Source organism: Athene cunicularia, assembly GCF_003259725.1.
Source record: "Athene cunicularia isolate RWA chromosome 19 unlocalized genomic scaffold, athCun1 chr19_part1, whole genome shotgun sequence".
Lineage (NCBI taxonomy): Eukaryota > Metazoa > Chordata > Aves > Strigiformes > Strigidae > Athene > Athene cunicularia.
In genome coordinates, this window is record NW_020799124.1 from 2,377,706 (window position 1) to 2,394,414 (window position 16,709).

The following is a 16,709-nucleotide window of genomic DNA, read 5'->3' on the forward strand; positions in this document are numbered from 1 at the left end:
ATTTTTTTTTTTTTTTTTTTTTTTTTTTTGGCCTTCAAGTCCTAGTTCAACCATCTTCTCTTAAAAAGATGGCACACGCCGCACAGCGCATCTGCTGAATTTCAACCAGCTCCTGCAAAAGAAACCCTACGGAAAACACCGGGAGTTTTCATATCAAGTCTAGCTGAACGTCGCAGGGGTGTTACAAAAAAAGCACAACACTGCTTGAACCTTCCTTAGCCAGGTGGAACAGAGGATCACGGTGGCACAGAGACTGAAGCACTTTCCCAGCTGGCGCAGGCTCTCTGCTGCGGTGAGGATCGCTGGCGGCGTGCTGACCTGGACGGGCTGCTCCTTGCGGGACACGATCTACCACAGCGCTGCAGGTGAGACCCAGCTCTGTGCACAGAGCCCCCACAAAGCCACCGCCTCGGCAAGGCAGAGGAGGGTAGTGCGTTAGTCGGACAAGGCTTCACCACGGGGCATGAATTTCCCTCACAGTAAATTAAAAGGCCAAATCCAGAGACGAGGCTACGTGTACTTGCCAGTAGAAACTGGTGACTGATGAGGAATGGACAGAACACACCATGAGCATGTATTTATAAAGAGGAAAAAAAGGGGCAAATTGCTTTTGTTTTGCCATTTGTGAAGGAATGTTTTACCAGTTTTCTCCTTGTATCCTTCTACAGTTGCTCACCTTTGGCACAAGGAATTCTATGTATCACAAGATTTAATTAATAATAATACTTCATATCAACACTCAGCACTTACATAGCGCTTTTCATATTCAAAGTGCTTTACAAAAGTTTGTGAGTCCTCACAACACCCCTGTGAGGTAGGTAAGTATTATTATCCCCATTTTACAGATGGGGAAACTGAGGCAGCGAGGTAAAGTGACTCGCCCAAGGCTTTATAGGGAGTTGAAACTCATGATGGTAGTGGCCCACTTCTGGTCTCCCTTCTGGTGGTGTAACACAGATGAACTCCCACAGAGCTACACTGGTGTAAGCAAAACAATCCAACCCAAGTTCCTCTGGCTCCTGATCCTTCGCTCCGATCAACTGACCACACCTGCTCCACCTAAACCAACGGTTCCCCTTCCAAAACACTACAGAAAGTCCAGAGCGCAGCAGGAGCGAGTCTGCAACCTTAAGGCAACGTCTACGTTAACAGCTCCCTGGCTCTGCAGCAAGCTGGATGACACCCAGACGTGTTTCTGCCACGCCGCCAGAGTCTTAAGACAACTCGAGTGGTCTCCAGGTCTGCACGTATCAGCTTTGTGGCTGATTCGCTTCTTCCTCGAGACAGAGTCAACCCAGAGCAAAACAGTGGGGCTGCACCAGCCTAGAACTAGTACGAGATCTGAACCAGACCTTTTACCTGCTGCTCTACAGGCAAATGCCCCTACTAGTATCTTTTCGTTTTGGACAGCTTCGGCATGGTTCATTTCACTCTCTCTCTCTCTCCGAGTTCACATCTCTGCGGATAAACAAACTTCCAATATTTCCAACTCAGCAGCACCAGCATTTAAACAGCACCATACATCTTTCTAAGACCAATCAATATTTTCAGAAAAGTGTCAATGCATGCAAACATCACGTACAAAAACATCAAGAGTGCTGGGAGATGATACCGAAGATAGAGGTGATCACAAGACAGCACACATTTAGTTTTTATTAAAAATACCAAACAACTCACTCTTACTGTAACTATGCCACTTAGATGATCATCTTAACCTGCAGAAGTACAGGTACTTTTCCTCCAACTATTTACCTACCTACCTAGAAAGAAAGAGAAACAGCAAGCACACACATTTATACTTCCTCAGACTTGGCAGGCATGATTCATGTGAATGGGAAAGGCGGGTGAGATTGTACGCTGGGTTTAGGGCAGTGGAGTCTGAAAGAAGTAGAAGATACCACATGCATCATTACCATCAGTAATCAATCTGATGAAAATAAACCCAAAAATTAGATGGATACATGTGTGACATCCACTGAAAATCTCAAAAACCCTAAGCATACCGAGGCTGGCAAACATCTTGTGGCACTTCACTTACGTCCAGACACAGCATCAGCAAATAACATCAAACAAACCTTGAAAAGAAAGCAAAAGGAAGAATAAACCAGCCTGGAGACAACAATCTTCCACAAACCACTTCCCTGCATTATTTTCAAATACATTTTACTCTTAAGCAGTTTCAGAAAGGAGTGGGGGAGAAAGAGACCCACTACTGTTTCTTTTTAAACTGGCTCAGCACCAGCACCAGCTCAGAGAGAGGGAGAGAAAAAGAATTCTTCAAACACGATCCTTGGTACTTGATTAAAATGTTGCTAGCCAGCTGACGACACCCTAAATTGCCAGAGGGTTCGAAGTGGAGTGGATACACGGTGCTGCTCACAGTCCTCTTCATTCGCTATGATATCTGCTCCGTGGGCCTCATCTGTATATCTCCAATCTGGAAGAGACCAACATAGGATTTTACTGGAGCACTTGAGTCAGTTTTAAATCCTGCACTGAGCACTTCCAGGCTGCAGCATTAACAGTGGGAAGCTGCACATGAAGAAAGTTCCTGTGACTAGCAATGAGCCTGCTTAACTGAGATATTAGAAAGAAATAAAGGTGTACGTGACTGCTCTGCCTTTAGGGGAAGGGATACAGGCACAGACACGTGCAGAAAAGGGTGCAAGATGACACTGATTATAAACTCTCATGGTTCGAGTCTTTGGTCCTGCTCACAGAGGGTCAAGCAGAAGCCACAGGCAGGATTTTTTTATCTTCTTAAGACAAGGTGGCCACTATCACAACTGATCCAAGGTCGAGATGGCCACGTCTTGCCCCAGGGAGCAGAGTTCACTCAAGGGGCTGCTAAACCTCTCACGACCGAAGCTTGCTTTTGCAATAGAAATTATGTTGCCTATACTAATCTCTGAAACTGCTCCTGCCTCCTCCTGGCTCCAGCTCAAAGCTGGTCATTTATTTCTTGTTTCACAGGAGGGAAATCCCTCTGGCAGCACAAGCGCCTCACACCACCCGTGGGGAGGTGCATCGCACTCGCCAGAATCAGACAAACACGTTATTTGGCAACTGGCAGGCCCTGACCCAGATGCAAGGCTGTCCGCAAATCTCAGATGGCACCATCCAAAAGGGCAGAGTGTGCCCACAGCCCTGCGCTTCCCCCTGCCTCGCGCAGCCCTTCTCTGGGGGCAGAGCAGCCTTTGCTGGATCCGCAGGGCCGTGAGCAGCACAATCCCATAGCTGCCGTAAGGGAAGGGTAAACACAACGTGATCGCTGCTAATCCCCAGCCCAGGCTCTGCTAAGCACGCAGCTGGTACAGCGGCCGCAACGTTGATTAGCAAATGTCAGGGCAGCAGTTGCCCTCCCCGCCTTCAGCCACCCACCGCGGGGTCCCCCAGCCCAAGCACAGCCTACCTGTACGTGAGGTGGGGCACTGAGGACATATATGACAGCGTTAGCCATATCTTCAGCTTTCAGACACTAGAAAGACAGGGAAGAGATTCTCAGTCAAAGGGCAGAAAGTTAACCACAAGATCACTCCTTTCCTAACCGTCAATAATGGGTTTCAACAGTGTCACTGGGGCATGTCAGAAAGATGCAAGCAAGCAGGAAAAAAATAATCCATTAAAAATTTAACAAAGGACGTGTCTGGTGCTGGTAATTCTCCATCTGCTGTGAATAATCTTACTACTGACACAGGAATTCTGCCAGGTCGGGCATTGCCATCCTTATCAAAAATTACCCAAGAAGCACAAGAAATCCTGTGCTAGCCACCTGCAAGTCAACATGCTCTCACATTTCTTCCTGTGTAGGCATGTTTGCTTATTATATCTTTTCAATAAAGAAGCCATAGCCTGCCAAATGCCAAAGCTGACTGATATTTATTTACAGGAATGTCAAAATAAAAGAAAAATATAGAGGGACAGAAACGGAACTGGAATGAAAATCTGCATAGTGTGTAAAAATCAGTGCAGAATCTGAGGTCTGAGTCCTGAGACTTGGGGGCTGCTGATTACATCCTGGAAAGCACTGGGCACTCGGCAAAACTAGTTCCTTGTGCTATATGCCAGCGGAGAGACTGTTAAACTATAATCAAAGCCACTTCCCTCTGTCTCCATTTGTCCATGTCCTACCCGAATGCTCTCATAGGTTGCAGCAGCTCTCTCAGGGTCATTATCATGAAGTTTAAAAGCAAATCCTGTTTCTACCAGTCCTGGAGATATACACTGGAAAAAAAAGCAGAGCACATCCTAATAGGATTTGTAATTCCCCTTCAGTAAAAGAATAAAAGGAAAGAAAACATTTTAGCAATGAAAAAGAAAAAAAAAAAATCCAGCCCCCTTTCTATTGTTCTCCTTCCCCACACTTTTTTCTAGGGGAACAGTTTAAGTGAGCAAGGCTTTGCCTTAATGATTATTGTGGCAGGTACCTCTGGGGAACTGCTGATGGGTACTTTCCTCTTCATGCCCCAAAGGGACAGAGAAAGCAAAGAAAATGATGGAAAAGCTTGCAATGCAAATGAACTTCTGGACACATCACTCCCGAGATGCAAGCTCTGAATGAGAGCAAACAGCCTGGCTGTCTGCATCCCTCTGCTGCCACCAGCCCCGCTCGCTCCTGGGTGAGCAACCACCCGCTTTGTGCACGCAGAAAGTTTATTCCCTGACACATCTCACTGCTGCTGTGCCTTCTGCCCCCAGTCTCTCTCTACCTGGGAACGAGAGGTGGCCAGGGACAGCTGGCCACAGGACTTGAACGTTCCCAGTTTCTGCATTTCCTCGCCTGTTTTCCTCAGCCCCATAAAGCCTGCCAGCTCTCTACCACCCACAAAAGCAGGAGAGAGGAAGAGAGCCCGCAGTACTCACTGTAGCTCGTATATGAGTCTTTGCTTCTCTGAGTTCTTGCCTCAGCCCCTCCGTGAGGGCTGTAACTGCGTACTTGGTGGCACTGTAAAAATGCACCACTGACTGTGGCACAACGCTGTGGCCGTTCATGCTGAGGAGAGAGCAGAAAGGAAAGTGCTGAGAGGTGGGGAGGCAAGCAGAGTCCCGAGAAGGAAAAAACGGGATATTCCAACCACCATAATGAACACCGAAAGAGACACCGACACGGTGGCTATGTGAGGAATTCCCCTCTCCTGCAGGAAACGCACACCACCTCTTGACACTGCTGTCTTCTGGAGCTGGTCAAGAAGTTTTAATCTTCAACCTTACACCACTGCACGTGACTGGCGTTACCCTTTTCTCCCTGGTTCAGGTTTGTGGTTTGTTTTGTTGGGTTTTTTTTTTTTTTTTTGCATTTAGACCAGCAGAGGTTAAAAAAAGTGGTTTGAAAATCAGCCGTTGCAATCCTTGGAAAACCCCTCCTGGGCACCATCAGCGCGCTCCAAGGTCAAAGCTCCTCTGCTTAAATCCTCCCTGTGAGGCGAGGAGGAGGAAGCCCACGTGGCTGACCCCCCATTTCCCCCGCCGCGTACCTGTTAATGTTAATAATATGCCCGTCATCGATGTTTCTCTCTTTCATGGACTGGTAAGCCTCTCGGGTGCAGATGCTCACAGCCATCACGTTGACCTGAGGGAAGAGAAAAAAAGGAAAAACTGAGACCAGCAGCCCTGCCTGGCACCCTTTGACTTGTCCCCCACACACCTGAAGCTGTGGACGCAGGTTCCAGTCCCTGACCCACAGCAATTCCCGCAAATGCCAACAGAGGGAAATGCACGTACGCACCCCCTACGCCACGCTGCGACCGTGCTGGGGGCTGCAGTCACAGGGGGTGTGGGCAGGGGGGGGTCACAGACACCTGGTTTTCTGAGACAGCCTTGGCCTCTGCCAGAAATAAACATTTTATGGGCAAGTGTGCGGGTAGAGTGCCAAGTAAAGGAGAACAAACCCGCTTCTCCACAGTCAGTGCTCTGTCCAGGAGACGAGGTTGTTTATTTTGTACAGCACTGAGCACACCGGTGTTTGGGCAGCTGATAGGACACTAACAGCAGGTAATTAGGTCAGGTAGCTAACGAGGAAATCCCCAGATATTGCCTGTCAGAGAGCCAGGCGCTCAGAGGCACTGCAAACCCCACGGCCAGCAAAGAGCTCCCTGGGCACAAATGAAGCCAAAGATCACATTGTGCCATGGGGAAGGCCAGAGTGGGCAAATAACCCTGCAGATATGAAATCTGTCACACTGTCCACTGACATTTTCCTCAGCCCTAACTGGATAAGCCAAGGAAGAAAGGACATGGCAGTTTATCCAGCCCTTAAGCACAGGATCCAGAGCTTTCCGGGGTCTTGCTCTTTGGACCAGCACTTCCCAGCACACCGTGGCTTGGTTAGACTCAGTTGTACCTGCAATGTGCCACCGTTAACGTGCAGATGCCTTGAGCATTTGCTGACCATAAAACACAGAGTCAAAGTTTCCAGGAAGACGAAGGTATGGAAACTCCCCCAGCTGGAATACAAAGCACCCAGAGGTGTGTGCAAGACTGTTGAGCAAGCTGCCTCAGCAGCAGTGCTAATTGCTCAAATTTACAGTGGTTTAGATTTGGAAAAGTGGCTGAAAGGTGGAAAGCCTCTGCTTGAAGCCCTCTGGAAAGGCTGTAACCATTTCAAAGCAGGACACGCTGGCAGGTCCTACTTAATGGCACATCGCTAACTAAATGAGCAGGCCAGGCGGGTCTAAAACCACCGCTGTGAATGAAATATCCAGGAAGAACTAAACTTCTGATGAATCAGAAGTCAGGTGCAACTATAAACGGGAGGAGCAGCAGGAACAAGACCACGTGGACAGTGAGCGAAGGGTACGCTGGCTACCATCGCTGTGAAACTTATAAACGAGAACGGGGCAGGCTAATCAGGACTTGCTAGCACAAGAGGACATGCGAGAGAGGAACATTAGTTTGGAGACCAGAAAGTGAGAAGCAGAAAGGGATGGACTTGAGAGATATCAGTACTGAGCAGCACACAAAGGATGAGTGGGGTCAGCTGAAGGATCCTCCAGTCACTGCTTTTGTCTCGGTCGTTATTTTCTGTTCATTACTAGAGGCCATGCTTGTGAGTTTTTGTCTTGGCGATAGATAAAGAGCATGCTTATCTGATCTTGGAGTACCCAGGCAACACAACAAGTAGAGTCATCATCTTCATCCGAGTGCACTTTGGTTGAGCACACGGTCACTGCTGGAGACCTCAGTCATCATACCTGGAACTACAGAGATAAATTGCCTGGCACCAGGTTGAAGATTTACCTTGGCCGTGCAGGGAAGAAAGTTAGCAGACATGTCAGCAGAAGTGACACCTCAGCACTGGACTGAAGCCCAGAGCAGGCAGAAGGCTTTTGGATTTCACAGTAAGGTGGGCAAGGAAAGCAGGAGTAAACCCACTCCAGTCTGATCTACTAACCAAGTGAGAAGCCAGTCCTTTCAGATATGGATCTGGGCAACTGTTAGTATAAAAAACCTTTGTGACAAGGAGCATCCCCGCTTTCCTCGCTGCCCCCAGGCGCCCTGAACCCACCAGGCACCGTGACTTTGGTGCGGTCGCTCCCCAATTTCACTCCATCTCCGCAGGCCACTAGAGGGTAACATCAGCCTAAAGCCTGACACCCGGCTCCAACGCCGTGACTCACGCTGAGCAATGCTTCCTTGCGTCGGTAGAGTTACAACATTTTGACAACTACTGGCAAAGCAAGATACTCATCAACAGCCACATGGGAAAGTCCAGAGCCTGCACGATAAGACACCCTGGTACAACAAAACAACTGGCTGGAAGGCAGCTGAGCTGGGATTGCCTCTTCCTGAGAACACCCACAGGATTTTGGGGTGAACTCCCATCTCAAACCATGGAACAGGCACTCAGGAGCCTAAAAACGTGCCTGGAAAAGGAACCAGGCTTAGGCCTGTATCACTTCGAGAAACAATCTGAAGGCCGTTGTTACAAATATCCACACAAGACATTTTTCAGCCCCGTTCCTATTTTAAGAACAAAAGGTTCAAAGGTCCCTTACAAAGATGGCCAGCGCATCTGTGCTCTGCCTGCACACAGCGTGCTGCACAAGGCAGCCGGTCCGCGCCTGCCGCGGGTGCGCGCTAACGCGATAGAAACGACGACGGCACATTTTCTAGTAATTAATGAGTTCCAATTGCCAGGTTGGGAGAGCATAAAAGAGCCTGTTCCTGGAAGCGCTGAGCATTTCACTTCCCAGAATCAGCCTTTTCTAAGGCATCAAAATGAGTATCCCAGCTCCTAAGCACACTTAAAAACGCAGGTTACAGAAAACATATCTCTGCACCGATGAGATATAAAAGCAAGAAGAACAGAGCCTTGCTGGTCAGTGAATAATGCCAAGCAGAATCAAACCCATTTAGCATCCAGAGGAGCGAGAGGATGTGCGCTGCAGTCCTTTGTGCCCTGAACACTGCAAATGGAAAGTTCAGCTTGAATTCCTGACTGCAAAGGTCAGTAGGTAAAACACGAAGGAGCCGTTCAAATCCCAGAGCCTGGAGTCGGTGTGTACACAGCACCCAACCCTGGCTGCTCCTGCGCGGATTGGGGACAGCTGGAGGACTTTGCTCCAGCCTCGTGTCAAGCACAACCACACAAACAAGTGGAGAGAAAAAGGGGGAAGCTGTGAACCAAAAGATGATGGGCTCAGAACCTGCCTGTGGTAACAGGCTCCCTCCCGCACACATACTGAATTTCCTGGCTGGGCTCGGCGCTGCTGTAAAGCAACGGAGACACGATTCTAAACACGAGACTCCTGGAGCCCAGGGAGAAGCAGCTCCTCCCTGGGGAATAAATAGCAGACAATAAGGAGCTGGAACATCAGAAAAAGAGGAGGAATAAGTAAACGATAAACATGATTTTGACTGTTAGATGCGTAGCAAGAAATTTTATAGAATAGGTATACTGAGAGGGGAGCCTGGAAGGAGACAGAGCCTCAAAGCTCATAAAAAATGCATGGAAACAAAAATCGATTTGCCAAAAGGAAAAAAAATGCCTTTAATTTAAGGCCCTAATGCCTCCTAAATCAATAGATCGATGGCTGTTTAGAAACTTTTCCTGTCTAGCAGCCCAGAAGCACCCTGAAACTCTCCAACAGCATCTCGACTGGTGCTGCTCTCTAACACCTTTCTCCGAGAGACCTTTGGAAGAAGCCTCCCTGCTCCCGCTCAGCTCTGCAAAGCCCAGTGGCCCGTGAAAGGTGCTGGCAACCTTCCCCCGTCCTGACCCTCCGAGAGCTTCAGAGCACGTCAGAGAAACGGGCCTGGCGAGTGTTTCCCTGGGGCTGGCTTGCCACGGTGGGGAGAGCGCTGTCTCTGCAGATCCCTCCGCAGTCCCCACTGCCACACCAGCGCTGCACAGCCACGGCATGCGTGGAGAGTATTTCCAGGCAGGGAGGTTGCAGCCACAAAACAGGGGCACAGAGTGAAAGGAAAAACCCTGAGCTATTTCTACCGCTTAGTGGCAGGCTAAAAAGAAAGCCCAGGCTTGTCAGGCTGCCTAGGCTGAGGTGGGGGAAGCGTTTGGCTCTGGAGTGTCCCAGGGCTTCACCTTTGCGTTAGAGGTGCGAATGTTATTTAATTACACACAAGTCAAGAGCAAACCCACCAGCTGCTGGGGAAGCTGGAGAGAGGAAAAAAGCTGCCGGTACAGGAAGAAAGCTTGGGTGTCTCAGTGTTCCCAGTGCTACAGCAGCAGTTTTGCCAAGCAATGAGCGCAGATAGAGCCATACAGATCACCTCGGGGAATAAAACATGGCCCTGGCCCTGGTTTTCTAATGCTGCCCATGTGAAGTCACCACCCTGCCTCTCCTCCCACCCCATCCATCACCCTGAAACACCTCCGAAAGGTGCACACAGCAGCACCCACGAGGAGAGGGACCCCACAGGCTCCCAAAGTTCAACTCACTAAATACCAACACTGGAGCATGTCGTACAGGACAATCCCCATTCCAAAATCTTTCTCCCGAAAAGCGATGGAAGGTGAGATAAAGGGAGCGCTCCCACCTGAGCACCCGGGGAAGGGAGCACGGAGAGGGCAAAGGCCTTCAGCTGGCACAAGCTGCGTCCCCTGCAGCCTGCCCACCTTATGAAGAACAAAAAGTCAGAAGAACAAAGACAAATGAGTGTGAGAGACATGCAGCATCCACAGGGGCATCCACAAAAGGCACAATCACAGCGACCAGGACAAGGAGTTTCCAAGGCGCAGGCGACCCACAGGGCCAGGCTTGTGGTGAGACAAGGCTGGGAAGTGCCCTGCTTTACACCAGCTCAGTCTCAGCTACACTTCACTTAATTTTCTTTAAAGATTCCATGGCAACCGTGGACTGGGAGATGCGGCTGTGCAGTGACCCAGGCTGGGCAACCCACAAAAGCCTGGCTGGGCAGACAAAGCTGAGCTGAGCTTACTTTGGCTGCAGTCACAGCAGCCAGCAGAGCGGCCAAAATCCTAACAAGAACTTAATTAGTCAGGAGATGGCAGCTCTTGCCCTGGCAGCAGGAGCCTGAGGCCTCCATGTGCCCCTCTGTTTTGCTTTACGCAGCCCCTGAAGCTACTGCTGGATGAACAGCCACCGGCTGCTGCAGGAGCCGACAGATCCCGGCTGACTTCGCTGTCAGATGTAGCAGCCCCAACCCTACAGCTTCAAGCAACTTTTCAAATAGACACTTCTCTTCCTTCACTAGGACAAGCTCTCATAGCTGCTGGAGGTGCTAGAAGGCTCACTCAAAGCCATGAGTTCGACTCCTGTTCCTATGAGGATAACGCTTTCATGCACAAAAGTACAGGAGGGGGAAACCATCTTCACGAACAGCTCCTGTTTCAGCATCTCACCAGCCAGAGCTGCAGGAAAGCCAAAGGGCCATTGCAAGGGCACGCAGACTGGCCCGGGGTCCCACAGCTGTGGTTGTGTGCAGAAAAGGGCCATCACGGAACGACAAAAGATGGTGAAGTCCCAGAAAGATGCAGAGCAGCACCTCAGGACAGCAACACCCAGGGAGAAGAGCTGTTGGGAAATGGCATGGACGATTTGCACAAACTCCCCGTTCAGCATATGAAATTGCCTTGTTCACATCCAGCTCTAACCAGATTATGGGCAGAAAATTAAGCTATAAAGACAAAAAGCATTACAGCTTTTTAAAACAAAAAGAATCTGTCCATTTTACAACCCACTGCTATCCCTAACAGGATTAGCTACAAAAGCCAATGCTTGGCATTCAATTTCCTATTTTATTGAAGAAAAAAAAAAACAACAGTGAGGCTCATCACCATTTAGAAGGCCATCGAGCTAAAGGAAAAAATGCTACTGAAGGTATGGAATGTTTTCCTACTCCAAGGTGAAGGCACGTGGCTCAGCAGTGCATGATGTCTTTCCACTTCCCAATCACACCCGGGCCATGTCAGAGCCAGATGAGAAGCAGGTCCTGAGCTCTGCACACATGAAATAAGTCTATGGGGACGATGCTGTTGGCAGCCAGAAGAAATAAAAATCTAGCACAGCTCCGCTCTCCCAGTGGCACTACTCACGTCTATCATCGTCCGCCAGCCCTCTGTTTTCCCTGAGAGCAGGGGCTCCGGGCGAGCCAGCCCCGCGTTGTTGATGCAGACATCAACTCCTTGATGAAGCGTCTTGATGGCGGAGAACATGGACAGGATCTCCTCTTCGTTGGAGAGATCGCACTTGTATGGGATGAGGGTCCCCGGGTAGCCAGCACTCTGGCATTCGGCTGCCAATTTCTAGGGAAGAGAAAGAAAGGAAGAAAACAGCCATCAGCCTCCTCTCCTCGTGGAGCAGCTTATCCAGTCATTTGCTTAAAAACACACTCCAGGGCTAATAAAACACCGCAGGCTTCCCGTCGAGCCTGTCTTAAAAGCAGGCACTGGGGAAGAATCATTGTAAATGCTAATTAAGAAAAAAGAAATATCGATATACAGGAGAGTCTGAGCGCTTCAGCCTTTAAGTTATTAAACTTGAGGACACACTCTGTGCTCATCCATCACCCCAGGCAATACAGGTCGAGGTGAGCAGGTGCTGGCAAAATACAAATAAATACTGCCGTGGCACTGGGCTGCAAGGCTGCCCCACTGCTGCGCGGATAAAGGACATGGCAATCGCATGCCTGACAATTAGCCATTACCAACAATTATTCCAAACATCCAGGTCTTTTATCAGACTAGATGTTATAAAGCAAATGAAAGGCCAAGAGCTGCTGCTGGCTGCCTGTGTTAATGACGCGGCAGCCACCGCACCAAATCCTCTGGAGGATGCCCTTTACCCCCTGATGCTAATGAGAAGCAGCATCTCATCTCTGATGTGTCATATTAGCGGCAGTGACAGCTTCCAGCGCGAGGCGAGAGCCACGTGATGTCTGGTTTCTGCGGAGAGATGGACTCTGGCTACAAACGTCCACCAAATCACTCGAACGCCGTCGCTCACGGCGGTTTCACCAACGTGACATTTCAGCGGGTGCAATAAAGCTCTCCTCCTGCCAGAGGCAGCTTTCCCACTCCTCGGGCTCCTCCCTGCATGCCAAGGCCTGCAATTCACAGCGGTTTATAGAAGGAGGAGCGAGGCCCAGCACAGGACATGCCTGCCTGGAACAGAGGACACCGGACGGTGACCACACACGAAAGCGGCTGCTGAACAACCCAGCTCCATCCGAGCTCGGAGCCCAGCAACTGCCCCGGAGCCCACCCAGCCCTGGCCACAAATAAGGACTCAGGGAAGCCGGGGCAGCAGCACCCAGGGCCACCCAAACCACCACCGGGAAGCTCGCACTGGAGGGATGCTGACTTGTTTTGCTTGCCGTGATGTGCAGCATCACCTCCCAGGCTGGCCCAGCCCTTCCTGGCTCTCCAGGAAGACACATGGAGCAATTCCCACATTTTGGAGAAGGCAGATGCTGGAACTAGCTCCACCACCTGTACCGATGTGGGGAGGAGCCCGGAGAGCCACGCCGGCCTCAGATAGAGCTCACTCCCATGAAAGTGGGAGTGACAAACCAGGGCACTGAAGGTGTCTTTCTCCCAGGAGAAGCGAGCAAGCCCCAGGGTGCCCTGTCCCTTTCACTTAGCAGAGCTGGTCTTCCAGCATCCGCCCCAGGGGCAGACTTGCCCCCCAAAACATGTGTCAGCCAGCCCGATGTCCGAATTCTGAAACGAACATTAGACAAAAGAAAAAAACAAAACAAACCATGGAACATAAGTGAAAGTGGAAAGAGAAAAAAAAAAATAATCAGAGACAGCACGACACCTGCTCCCCTGGTGCAGGCTGGCAGGACTGCTCGTGGCACTGCATCAGTTCACAAACACCACAGGACCTGGCGAATGCCAAAGCAAAGCACAGGCCCAGCTCCCACCCAGCTGGCCCCCAACGCCTGCCATCCCACAGATCAGATGCCAGCACGCCCAGGAAACCTGCGGGTTCTGATTCCTGAAGTTTTGCTAGAATTGGCTCCCTGCTCCCTGGTCAGCACAACGCAGGACAGCCACGTGCCTCGGGGTAACACGGAGGGCTGGCAACTCGGTTAGATGCCACAATGTCCAAAAAGGGGAAAAAAAAATCCACATGAAGATGTGACTGGGCTCCCAACTCCAAATCATAAAGTGTGCTCTTCACCAGTGGCTTTTTTGGTGACCAACTTTCTCTTTTACATAAAGCAGGGCTGAGCATCCTCACTGGGAGAGGGACAGACAAGCCAGGACCTCCAAACCCCTCCCTGCACCCCAAGCATGATAATTTTAATGATTTAGGGGCACGTGGCTCTGTTCAAGAAATAATTTTCAACCTTTCTCAATACCTAAGACCACTGCAGAGGTGGGCCAAGTCCTGGAACAGTGAGTTTAAGCTTTTCTGATTTGTTTTTCAGAGCTTTCACAGATCGCAAGCCAAAACCAGCCCAGGTCTAAGAGTCTGGTCCAGAAGCTGCTCTCCTTCCTGGGCGCCACTTCAGTGAAGGCACTGCAGCAACACAAGAATTATTATTGCTCTCACAGCACCAAACGAGAAGGGGACGGACATGCTGAGTTCAGCCCGGAGATCGATACATCCCAACAGCATCACGCTCTCTGGAGAGCTCTGCTTGGGCTGAGCTAGACAATGTTTCTGTCCAACAGAGAACAAAGGTGCCCCTGGGACTGGATTGTACCTCTCTGTACCCTCCCGGGGCTGGTTTCACTTTACTACACATGCAATCTTGTTGATTATGTGCTGATAATAGAAAATATATATACTTTTTAAAGATCAGAGTACACACGTGAGAAAAGAGTTAGGGAAAAAAAATTCTGCAAGAGCAGCATTTAGAAAATTAAAAGCAGTATGAAGGAGTGCTGGAAGGTGCTAAGCCCCTCCAGGGATGGGGTCATGTGTTTGCAAAGATACAGGAGGGAAAAATGGGCAAGGGCCCTTCAGCCACGTTCTTCATAACCTGGCACCAAGGTGAGAGCTTTAGGGCTCTCTCCATCCCACTGCCCAAACTCGAGCGCCCCACTAAGGGATCCATCCCGTTCAGTATTTGCTCGTAAAGTACCACGGCTCAGGTCTGGCACTTTTTCTTCCTAGTTCACCAGGTCCTAGCCAGGAGTATGGTCTTAGTTTGCTCCTGGCTGAGGGCTGGTGTCCTGGCACCTCCTGCAATTGCCAGGCCACGCTTAGTTTGCTTGAACAAGAGCTGGGCTGAGTTATCTTTCCAGTGGTGCCTCTAATTTCACTGCGGGTGTCAGCGCTCAGCGCAGGCAAAGTGGGGTGCTGGCTGTCGAAGTCAGCCTACTCACAGGTGGAACACAAAAGCAGGGCACCCATCGCACCCCGAGGCTGAGCGTCACGGTGCATCCCAGAGCTGCGGGGAGGAAAGCTTACAGCTGACGGCAGGAACCCGCCCAGCAGAACTCAGCCCTGCTGAACTCTAATCAGGCAACACCGACGATTTTTTAAAAGATGAGAAATACAAGCACAAGGGATTGGGGTGAATCTCCCAAAAGAGGACTTGTGCCAGGAGAGCTAGCTGGAAGGAAGAAGGGCCCATCAGCACAAATGGGAAAGGACAGCCAAGCTCATCCTCAGCCCAGAGGGAAATGCCGAGTTCAGTATCTCTGTTTCCACGTTCAGCTGTCACTTTTCGCTATTCGGTGAAACCCTTCACTTTTCAGCACAGCTCCTCGATGGAGGCAGACAGGGTCTAAACACCACGGGCTGCAGCACAGCAACCCAGATGAAGGAGCAGGAAACACGGGGCGCTCTGCACAGCGGTGGCTGTCGTGGTGGAGCTGCTCATCCTGTTTTCCCAGTCAGTCTCCTTAGCTTATGTCTTAGATACACCATAAGAAAGCTCTTTCTCGCTAGGAGAAAGGTTTCTCTGCCACAACTGACCAGAGAAATCAAATATCGCTCAAGATCCTTCTCTTCCCGCCTGGTTTCTCACCGCCTCAAATGAGACTCAAGGTGGATCCTTTCATCTTTCAGGCTACGCTTGTGTTAACAAATTCTCTTTGAAAATGAAGTGCTGAACACCACTGACATCCAGGCAGAGCTGAAGGTGTTTCAACCATCTCTAGATACAGAGTCATCACAGGCTCTTCAAAGAAACATCAACCGCGGGCAAGTTTGCGAGAGAAGACTTATGTAAAGCAACTCGCTGAATTAGAGAGCTTGCAATAATTTTTAGAGCATCCGTTAAGTCGCTCAATTAATGCTCATTTCACTTCATGCACACCACATGCACAAGGAGAGAAAAAAAAAAAAAAAAAAAAAAAAAAAAAAAAAAACTTGAGAGTGACTACATAATACAACACCAAGACAGACAAGGGCCAGTGCACCTCCAGCAGCGGAAGATGAAGATCCGGAACAGGACCTGAGCATCTCTGTACCACAGTGTTATCACTGGATGCTCGGAAATGGGCAGTCAGGTGCTATAGCTACTGGTATAAACTGGGATAATGCAACATAAAGAAGAAATAGATACCCTACGCATTAAAACATTTAACCTAGAGCCATTAACTGCCATGGCTGCAAGCCCCTGGAATTCCAGTACACTTCCCAGCATGAACACAGTCCCCAGCAAGTTCTGTAACGTGAAAACCCGTGAAAGACTGGCTTTCCACCATGGGCATCTCAACTACTCGTGTGCTATGGTGAGCCAGCACAGCGGCAGGTACTAGATACGTGGGCTGCGATGTGCCTCTTGCTTAGGCACCAATTTTTCCACTGACATCACTGATCGATTTATCTCGGCTTCCAGTGGTGTTGGATGAAAGCATGAGCAAACGTAAAAAAGCACCTAACACCCACCTACGTGTAAAAAGGACAAAGAAGAATACCCGGTCATGACGCTTACTATATATCAGATAGCTGTCTGTTTTTAAAGGTCTAAACGGATACCTCACATTTATGGGACGTTTTCCATGTGTTAAGAATACATCAGCTCTCCCAAGAAGGGGTTAATGCTCTTTGTGCCTACGACTCTTGGAAAGGGCACGGTGCCATGCATTTAGATTCAGTCTTGGTGAAATGGTTTCAGAAAACTAATTGATATAAACATTTAAAGGGACTCTTAAGGGGAGGGGAAAAAAAAAAAAAAAGAAGAGAGTCACGTAGGGCTTTATTTGGCAAACCATCCTATTAACTTCAGACACATTTAGTTCAGAGAGATTAAAGCCAGGAGAAACCATTAGGTAATTTTTAATCTGACCTGCCATTCATCACAGGTACTTGCATCCTACTGAT

General features: G+C 49.6%; 1 protein-coding gene across 2 annotated transcripts; it reads right to left on the reverse strand.

The window, feature by feature from the left end:
* Positions 1-10: 10 nt before the first annotated feature.
* Positions 11-14,559, reverse strand: DHRS11 (dehydrogenase/reductase 11). Of its 2 annotated transcripts, none has more exons than XM_026861756.1 (7): positions 14,518-14,559; positions 11,516-11,725; positions 5,475-5,569; positions 4,864-4,993; positions 4,132-4,224; positions 3,413-3,478; positions 11-2,437 (listed from the first exon to the last, which is right to left on the reverse strand). In XM_026861756.1, exons 2-7 carry the CDS (start codon positions 11,633-11,635, stop codon positions 2,396-2,398), a joined length of 546 nt encoding a protein of 181 aa, XP_026717557.1. In that variant the 5' UTR covers positions 11,636-11,725; positions 14,518-14,559; the 3' UTR covers positions 11-2,395. The 2 variants fall into 2 exon arrangements, with proteins under 2 accessions (XP_026717557.1, XP_026717556.1); XM_026861755.1 differs by lacking the exon at positions 14,518-14,559 and adding an exon at positions 12,265-12,334.
* Positions 14,560-16,709: the final 2,150 nt, after the last annotated feature.

Excerpts from the sequence above, each read along its gene's own strand:
- DHRS11 (XM_026861756.1), bottom strand. The coding sequence starts at position 11,635 with ATGTTCTCCGCCATCAAGACGCTTCATCAAGGAGTTGATGTCTGCATC. Across the intron at positions 5,570-11,515 it reads GCTGGCGGACGATGATAGAC|GTCAACGTGATGGCTGTGAG; the intron begins GTGAGTAGTGCC and ends CTCTTCCCTCAG. Across the intron at positions 3,479-4,131 it reads CAACCTATGAGAGCATTCGG|TGTCTGAAAGCTGAAGATAT; the intron begins GTAGGACATGGA and ends CTGTCTTTCTAG.